This window comes from Bombina bombina, chromosome 6 (assembly GCF_027579735.1).
Source record: "Bombina bombina isolate aBomBom1 chromosome 6, aBomBom1.pri, whole genome shotgun sequence".
NCBI lineage: Eukaryota > Metazoa > Chordata > Amphibia > Anura > Bombinatoridae > Bombina > Bombina bombina.
In genome coordinates, this window is record NC_069504.1 from 717785705 (window position 1) to 717795704 (window position 10000).

General features: G+C 36.5%; 1 protein-coding gene across 4 annotated transcripts in view; it reads right to left on the minus strand.

Moving 5' to 3' along the window:
- Positions 1–10000, minus strand: part of LOC128662231 (CD209 antigen-like protein C) — a 295491-nt gene that overhangs the window by 5502 nt on the left and 279989 nt on the right. For all 4 annotated transcript variants that reach the window (XM_053716052.1, XM_053716051.1, XM_053716050.1 and 1 more), the window contains one exon: positions 7511–7623. In XM_053716052.1, the coding sequence (XP_053572027.1) occupies positions 7511–7623 (113 nt within the window). The remainder of the gene's footprint in view (positions 1–7510; positions 7624–10000) is intronic.

Consider the following 10000-nt stretch of genomic DNA (forward strand, 5'->3'; position numbering starts at 1 on the left):
AAGGACTGAATTTTGCCCTGAGTTATAGAATTAATACATTTGATACTTTTATAGGGGTACAATTTGTGCATTAAGAAATATTTTTCAAATAATCCTATAATAAAGAATAATTCCATGGAACCTAGTAGGTATAAACATGTAGAGATTCATAATAAATCCTCTTTTAACCCCACACAATGCAAATCAGCACCTATGGAAAGCTTCCTGGAATTGGTCCATAGGGACATAAAGAATTTGAAAATGAACTATAAATCTAACTTGACTAGTGAGGAACAATCAGCGCTATTGGAACTAAAGGGTAATGGTAAGATAGTGATCAAGCCCGCGGACAAGGGCGGAGGGACTGTGATAATGGACAAGATTAAATATGATATAGAGTGTCACAGACAGCTTAATGACACTAATACATACAAAAAGTTAAATTCAAATCCTGTCCTAAACTATAAAAAAAGATTAGAGAAATTCCTAAAAAAAGGTCTGAAGGAGAACATTCTAAATAAAAAAGAATACTCATTCATTAATAATAAATTCCCTAAAACACCTACATTCTATGTATTGCATAAGATTCACAAGGATTTACATAACCCCCCGGGTAGATCCATTGTATCGGGGTTAACTCTCTCACTAGTAATCTTTCAGCATACATAGACCAATTCCTGCAAGTATATGTTAAAGAGACCAAGTCGTATTTGAAGGATACCATTAGTATTCTGAATCACCTAGAAAGAATTAAGTGGAATGATGAGTGGTGGCTAGTAACCAGCGATGTTACATCACTATATACGATTATTGACAAAGACCTTGGGATTTCATCAGTAAGGAATATACTTAAAAATTATGTAACACTAGATTCTAAACAACTTGAGTTTATTTTGGAAGGCATCAAAATCATCCTTGAGACTAATTATTTCTGGTTCAATAATGATTACTATCTTCAAGTAGGCGGCACGGCGATGGGCACCAGATTTGCGCCCAGTTATGCCAATTTGAACATGGCCAACTGGGAAAATCAGTACATCTTTAATTCCCCATGGGCGCAATATCTGGTGTCCTATCATCGTTATATTGACGATCTGTTTCTCATTTGGTCAGGTAGTGAGAATCAACTATTGGAATTTATGGAACATCTGAAACTGAATGAATTTAAAGTAGCCCTTACTTGGAATTACAGTAGAACTAAGGTAGATTTTTTGGATCTATGTAGAGAATGGCATATTAAAATCACAAAACAAATTTAAGAGCATAGATGTTAACAACTATATTAGTCTTGATAGTTGCCATCAGAAACATTGGTTTAAAAAATGTACCGAAAGGTCAATTTGTCTGACTGAGGCGTAATTGCAAAGACAAAGAAGTATATCAAATACAATCGAAAATTTTGAAAGAACGTTTTTTAGAAAAGAATTATTCTAACACATTCTTAGAGGAAAAAATAGAAGAAGTAACAAACCTAGATAGGGTTGAACTATTGAGGTATAAGACCAAAAATAATAATAAAATGGGAGATATGAGCAATAATCTAGCCAATAGGCTGATTTTCCAGCACAGCACACAAAGCAATGAATTGAGGGACATTATTCATAAACACTGGGGCATTCTTTCCAGAGACTCAGGTCTTGTCGAGTTTCTGGGTGATGGCCCGAATGTGATGTTTAAAAAAGTTCCCAATTTGAAGTTACAACTCTCTTATGGCACTAAAGGGGTATGTGATACAAAATCTACAAAGAATTGGCTTCTTCCATCCCATGCAAACGCATGAAAAAAGCACCTAAGTTATGCAACAAATTCCATTCAGCAGATCATAAAAAGAGTTATGATATCAATCAGTTTATCACTTGTAACAGCAAAAATGTCATTTACATGCTACGCTGCTCGTGTGATCTGATTTATATAGGACGCACCTCTAGACTTTTGAAAACTAGATTGAATGAACATATCTATAACATTGAGAAAGGGTATCAAAATCACACAGTGTCCGCACATTTTGATAAGAAACACAATAGGAGAATAAGTGACCTGGAATTTCTAGGTATAAGGAAAGTGGAACAAGGTTGGAAGGGAGGAGATGTACAAAATTATTTAGGACGATTGGAGATGAAGTGGATTCACACTATGGACAGCTTCATACCCAACGGACTGAATAAAGATTTTGAAATACACCACTTATATTAATTATGTATCACATAATGGGTGTCTCTCTTGCAACTTCACCTATGAGAATATATACAGTCTTATCAGAGGGGGTGGTTCAGCATATATTGATACATCTTGTGCACACATTGTAGATCTGTAGCACCTTTTTAATTGGGATGAGATTTGATTGGTCATATTACCCTTAGGATGCAGCGATATTTGCAATTATCAAGCATCATATATTCTCATACCCTTTAGGTATTGGGCACATATAACCATAAGAATGGGATATTGTTTTTTAGTTGCAGACAGGTGTCAGTAGAAATTAGCGAGATTTAGGTTGTGTCACTATGATACTGATGTATATTAGTATGACCCGTAGTAGTCATTAGATTTGTCTGTTATAAATGTAATAGGATGTTTCACAGAAATTTGACATTTGTATAGGTATACATCATAATCAATATGACCCTTAGTAGTCATTAGATTTGTCTGTTATAAATGTAATAGGATGTTTCACAGCAATTTGACATTTGTATAGGTATACATCATAATCAGTTGTGAATTTCTCCTTAACTGCTATGTATATATAATGATAAAGAGGACATTAATAACCATCGACTTACTGTAAGGACAGTGTTTGACTTGCAGTATAAGAAGATAGTATTCTTGACCATTGGGATATAATGCCCTTTTTCAATATGGAGGACTCTGCTTCCTCGATTTCCGGTTTGTCAACACATTGAGGTATAAAAGGGAACATGGACATGCGCACTTCATTCCTTGAAAAAGCTGATCCAGCGAAATGTACGTCGGAACTGTTAATGCTAATCTCACCAGTGTGTCTTTACATTTGCCTATACACCTGGGGGAGGAGCGATTCCTACTGGTAACTAAGGGTGGACGGTCTAGCGGTTAAGTTTCTGCTTCTCTATCCACATCCATCCAGTGTTTGGGACTGCTCTTCTGAGTAATAACTTATATATTGTTGCTCATTTATCCTCTGTCGAGGGTGCTTGTTGTGCATTTGTGATGCTTTTTATGTTTTTAATAAATACCATATTTTATCATATCTGCGTGAGAGTAACTGTTTACCCACCAGTATAAAGTGGGTGTGCGCATTTCCCTTAGCTTGGTTAAAGCTCCAACAAATGTGAGTAATCACTAGTAAACAAGTGTATCATATTTTCCTAAAAGTGGTTACAGAGTTACTCTATGTTGTGCATTTTGTTTCTTTTCTTTTGAGAGCACACGGAAGACCACGAAAGGCTGGAAACTCCAAAGAGAGCGAACATATCCTTATTTATGAACTTTTATTTATTTAATATTTTTATTGTATGATTGTGCTATCACATTTATTTCACATTTTATTCTTTTTGTGATATCTTGGTATATTTATATTGTGCTTTAGTGAAGATTTGTATGTGTGCAATATAGAGTAGTTGTTTTAATTTGCGCATGCTCATATCGAGTTTTTAAATGCACATATGTATTTGTGGAATGTGTATAATGTGATAATGTCATAGTGATTATTTTGCATAACATTCTACTAATTTAGTATCCCAAAATCTAAATGCTGATTTCTGTTTGTATCATATTTGTTAAGTGTTGTAAATGTTTATTTTTTAAAATGTTTTCTAATCGGCAATGCAAAATGTTTTGTATCAGTGTGCAATTCTTTTTCATGTTGTTTTTTTCCGTGATACAGATCGCAACGTATTTTTATAATCCTCGTTTAGTGTAAATGTTCTGTAGTATTTGTTGTAAGGGATTGTGAATGTTGAATGCGTATGTGCTATGTTGTGTGAGCGATTGTTGTTTGTACATTTGATCTGATTTTTGTTCGTGACCATGATGTTGTAAGTGTAATATGACAGAGTAGTGTGTAGTTCTCACGACATAGAGCGTTAGAAGAAATATCCGTCTATTCTTCAGTTTGCATTAATTTCTATGGGAGAATCCATTACGCGTCCATGATTACGCTAGGTAAATAAACGCGGTACTCGTATTACCGCGATGCATAATGAGGTTCTTTTCAGACTTGTAATCCTGACGTTATGAAAAGTGCACAATGAAAATAACGCCCACGCTATTTGCGAACAGCCATTACGCTATAACATGTAATCTAGCTGTTAGGTAGATGATACTTATGTGGGATTTAATGACACAATGGAGAATGAATTAGCAGTAAGTTTTTACATGTACAGGGAGTGCAGAATTATTAGGCAAGTTGTATTTTTGAGGATTAATTTTATTATTGAACAACAACCATGTTCTCAATGAACCCAAAAAACTCATTAATATCAAAGCTGAATAGTTTTGGAAGTAGTTTTTAGTTTGTTTTTAGTTATAGCTATTTTAGGGGGATATCTGTGCAGGTGACTATTACTGTGCATAATTATTAGGCAACTTAACAAAAAACAAATATATACCCATTTCAATTATTTATTTTTACCAGTGAAACCAATATAACATCTCAACATTCACAAATATACATTTCTGACATTCAAAAACAAAACAAGAACAAATCAGTGACCAATATAGCCACCTTTCTTTGCAAGGACACTCAAAAGCCTGCCATCCATGGATTCTGTCAGTGTTTTGATCTGTTCACCATCAACATTGCGTGCAGCAGCAACCACAGCCTCCCAGACACTGTTCAGATAGGTGTACTGTTTCCCTCCTTGTAAATCTCACATTTGATGATGGACCACAGGTTCTCAATGGGGTTCAGATCAGGTGAACAAGGAGGCCATGTCATTAGATTTTCTTCTTTTATACCCTTTCTTGCCAGCCACGCTGTGGAGTACTTGGACGCGTGTGATGGAGCATTGTCCTGCATGAAAATCATGTTTTTCTTGAAGGATGCAGACTTCTTCCTGTACCACTGCTTGAAGAAGGTGTCTTCCAGAAACTGGCAGTAGGACTGGGAGTTGAGCTTGACTCCATCCTCAACCCGAAAAGGCCCCACAAGCTCATCTTTGATGACACCAGCCCAAACCAGTACTCCACCTCCACCTTGCTGGCGTCCAAGTCGGACTGGAGCTCTCTGCCCTTTACCAATCCAGCCACGGGCCCATCCATCTGGCCCATCAAGACTCACTCTCATTTCATCAGTCCATAAAACCTTAGAAAAATCAGTCTTGAGATATTTCTTGGCCCAGTCTTGACGTTTCAGCTTGTGTGTTGTTCAGTGGTGGTCGTCTTTCAGCCTTTCGTACCTTGTCCATGTCTCTGAGTATTGCACACCTTGTGCTTTTGGGCACTCCAGTGATGTTGCAGCTCTGAAATATGGCCAAACTGGTGGCAAGTGGCAGCTGCACGCTTGACTTTTCTCAGTTCATGGGCAGTTATTTTGCGCCTTGGTTTTTCCACATGCTTCTTGCGACCCTGTTGACTATTTTGAATGAAACGCTTGATTGTTCGATGATCACGCTTCAGAAGCTTTGCAATTTTAAGAGTGCTGCATCCCTCTGCAAGATATCTCACTATTTTTGACTTTTCTGAGCCTGTCAAGTCCTTCTTTTGACCCATTTTGCCAAAGGAAAGGAAGTTGCCTAATAATTATGCACACCTGATATAGGGTGTTGATGTCATTAGACCACACCCCTTCTCATTACAGAGATGCACATCACCTAATATGCTTAATTGGTAGTAGGCTTTCGAGCCTATACAGCTTGGAGTAAGACAACATGCATAAAGAGGATGATGTGGTCAAAATACTCATTTGCCTAATAATTCTGCACTCCTGTATTACTTGTTTAATTTTGTACATATGGATGCAGATGTTGTACATATGGATGATTTTTTTCATGTTATATTTGTAGATGGTCCTGATAAAGGCTAAAATGGGAATAGCCAAAACATCGGACTTTATGTGATGAATTTTGTTTAAATAAAAGAAATACTTGTGGATTATATAAAAGACCTGTGAGTTCCTCTTATACATATACACCTTTGAGTCCCTTAAGTCCTTCTCAACTAAACACATTGTAACATAAAAAACGACAAGAGGGACAAGGGCACAGGGGGTGCTCCTAGTACAGTATGTTTGTACTTATGTCACATATAGAGAAGAAAACCAATATTCGATTCACTCACTTATAAGAGGATTATACAGTGAAAGAAAGGGAAAAGACGGGCAGACCACAACTTTACAACCTGAGCGATTTACATACCTCATAACGTATGAGGTTAAATCACGTGAGTGAATCGTATTGGTTTTCTTCTCTATATGTGAACATAAGTACAAAGATATTGTACTAGGAGAACCCCCTGTGCGTGTGTCCCTCTGGTCATTTGTTTAGATGAATCGTGGAGGACCCTCATTGAGAGGAGAATCTTTGTAACGGATATAGCAGCAGCCACTTCTGGGGATTCCAAAGGGACTGGACACAAAGACATTTAGTAACTTTTTAACTTTTGTGGACAACCTACCTGGGTCTATACAAGAGTCCATTAAGGGGATCAGTAGTGCTTATATGTCTTCTCAGATTTTTTTTATACATGATAAATTATAACTATCACAAAATAAGTAACCACTAAGTGTATTGTGAGAATTGTTTTCCATTTTTTTATTGCTGGTTCTGTTCCGTACATAAGAATATATATATACTATATAGTATATATATATATATATATATATATATATTATCATTTTATACTATGTGAAGAAAAAAACTACTTATTTAAGTTTTAATGCACCTTCAACTTAATTCACCTTCAGGTTTAGCCCTTGATTGAAGAAGCCAGGACCTAAATTGTAGCGCTCCCATAGAAAATCTATTGGAGAGATATATTGGGGCCAATTTACCAATGTCTGGCGGACATAATACGCTGTAGGCATACACCGTCGGCAGTTAACATTGCACAAGCTTTTCTGGTGAACTGCTTGTGCAATGCCGCTAGCAGGAAGGTGTCAATCACCCGATCATATAGGTTTGGGCGGACTGATGTCTGCAGCCTCAGAGGCAGCGGACCAGTTAAGGAGTAGCGGTCTTAAGACCATTGCTTCATAACTGCTGTTTCCAGCTAGCATGAAGGCTTGCGCGGAAACAGGGGCATCAGGGGCCATTCGGCCCTTGATAAATTGGCCACTTAGAGCGCACACAATATCCCACCTAGAGATGTGTGTTTGAGGCTTTGACTCGAGTGCTAACATTTTTATTTCAACCTTGTAATTGAGTGCAACAATAATACTGATATTTATTTAACTCGATCGTGTAATATTTTTGCACTCAACTTGTAATCAAGCCCAATATCGTGAAATGTTATTTGTATTTTTGATGCTTCTTTATTTATCTAAAATGTAAACTTTATAAAAGGTTAAGCTGTGCAAAAAGAGAAAATGCAGTGGTATAAATTAAACAAAACTCACTTGTATGATGTTTCGTAGTCTGTCCCATCCAACCACTTCCACACACCTTCAGTGTCTATCTCAGATAAACCAATCCAATAGTCGAATTCAGAAGATTTTGAATAGAGAAATCTCTGAGTAAAGAGAAGAACAAAAAGTAAAATAATCTATTTCTTTATATTCTTACTCATATTTTTGTGTGTGTATAATATATACAGTATATATAGAATACAAATATATTATATAATGTCTGTGTGTGTGTATAATATATACAGTATATATAGAATACAAATTTATATATATATATATATGTCTGTGTGTGTGTGTATAATATATACAGTATATATAGAATACAAATATATATATATATATATATATATGTCTGTGTGTGTGTGTGTATAATATATACAGTATATATAGAAATGCAAATATAATATATTTATATATATATGTCTGTGTGTGTGTGTAATCATATTTACAGTATATATAGAATACAAATATATATATATATATATATATAATATGTGTGTGTGTATAATATATACAGTATATATAGAATACAATGCATGCAAGAAGTAACCATCCTCCACACACTAGCTATGGCATAGCAAAAGGGCAATTCTTAAGAATACGGCGAAATTGCTCAGAGGATGCGACGTTCTTGGCAGAAAGTGAAAAACTAACCAAGAAATTATTAGAACGTGGTTACGACACTGAAGATGTACATAGAGCACTGGATGAGCGTCAACCATCAAAACCGGGAGTCCCTCCTTGAAACAAGAACAAGGCCTAAGAAGGCTAGGCAGAAGCCTACCTTCTTGTGACTACTTATAGTCCTCAATACTATTCCATTTGCAAGATTGCTGCGCAAAAACCTACCAATTTTTGTTGGCAGATGATCTATTAAAAGATGATATCAAGATGGCTGTTTTTTGCGTAGCAAGGCGCAACACAACCATTGGTAATCAAATCTCTCAATCGATGCTTAAAAAACCAAGACCACAAAGTAGTTGGTTGTCACAAAAGGGACACTACAAATGTGGTAACAGCACCCTGCAAGCTTGCGGATACGTTACCACAGGTAAATTCTTCCAATCTCTGGCCACGCAAAAGGTGTATTCTTTACTGCAATGTACAAACTTGCAGGTCAACTTTGTAATTTACATGATTACTTGCTCACAATGCAAGAAGCAATATGTAGGCTGCACCTCTCGTGAGGCCAGGGAGAGGATTAGGGCCACCTCAACGACATAGAAACGAGGTATGTGACTACTGGAGCCTCTAAACACTTTGTGGAAGAGCACAGTTAAGGATGTGAGTGGTTTTACCTGGATAGTGATTGACAAGATAAACAAAAAGCTAAGAGGTGGGGATAGATCCAAGGACCTCCTTGCAAAGAGGTGTTCTGGATATTCACCCTAGGAAGCCCGCAACCGCCGGTCTCAATATGAGACGGACTTGATCAAATCACTGGTAAAAGATGTCAGGTCCAATGAATATACTTGTATACTTGCTGTGTTCCCCTAACAGTAGCTCAGCACATCTAATATCAGTATTCACCCATACACATATGTAAATATTTTAGTTTCATCTGTCCTATACTCCTACATAGACCTAATACTGAGCTAGTTTAGATCAACTAGAGAGGATGATAAATAATTGATAACTTCAGCATAAAGCAAACTAAAGATTTAAATAAGGTATTTTGATGGAGATTCTATCCACCAAACCAGTATAAATCCAGCAACACAAAAAAATGTATTGTTGAATATGCTGTTATGCCCAGTCCAACATCCTCTCTTATATCGCTACCACCTGACATTATTATTAGCCCATTAGTTTCGCGATCTCTTCAGTCTTTGTCTTGAGAATTTACCTATTTAGTTCTAACTTATGGCCTCCTAATACATAATGACCTTACAGCTACAGTTAGATACACACACAAGTATAGCTGCACCTACCCATACAGGGTTTATTTATTCTGGTTATTCTTGCATTTGGTGTATTATATATAATCAGTATATAAGATTAGCAGCAACAGTTATTTTACTTTGTATTAGTAAGTGAGTTTAATAAAACACATTTATCTAATCTAAATACTCAGCATGGTAACATCATAGGCTGTCCAATAGAATACTATACAGGTACGTAAAGGGTTAAAAATGGTCACCCCACTCAAGATAATGATATTCCAATTACACAGGGTGTTTCCCCCACAGGAGCTTGCTCATTAGTTGCACAGGAGGCATTAGTAACCAATAGCTAGTGAGAATAGTTTATATTAGGTCAGCAGATAGGGCATTAGGGCTTCATTCTGTCTATGATTAATGCTCCATAGGAGCTGAAACGCGTCAGACGCCCACCCCCAGCCCTCTCACTGCCTTCAACCATAGCCATTTATACTGCCTAGTTATACAGAGCTTGTACTCACAATTGTAAATAAAACTCACTTTGCTTTGAGTCTCTTGTCTGGACCTTTTGTTTCTGTATATATATATATATATATATATA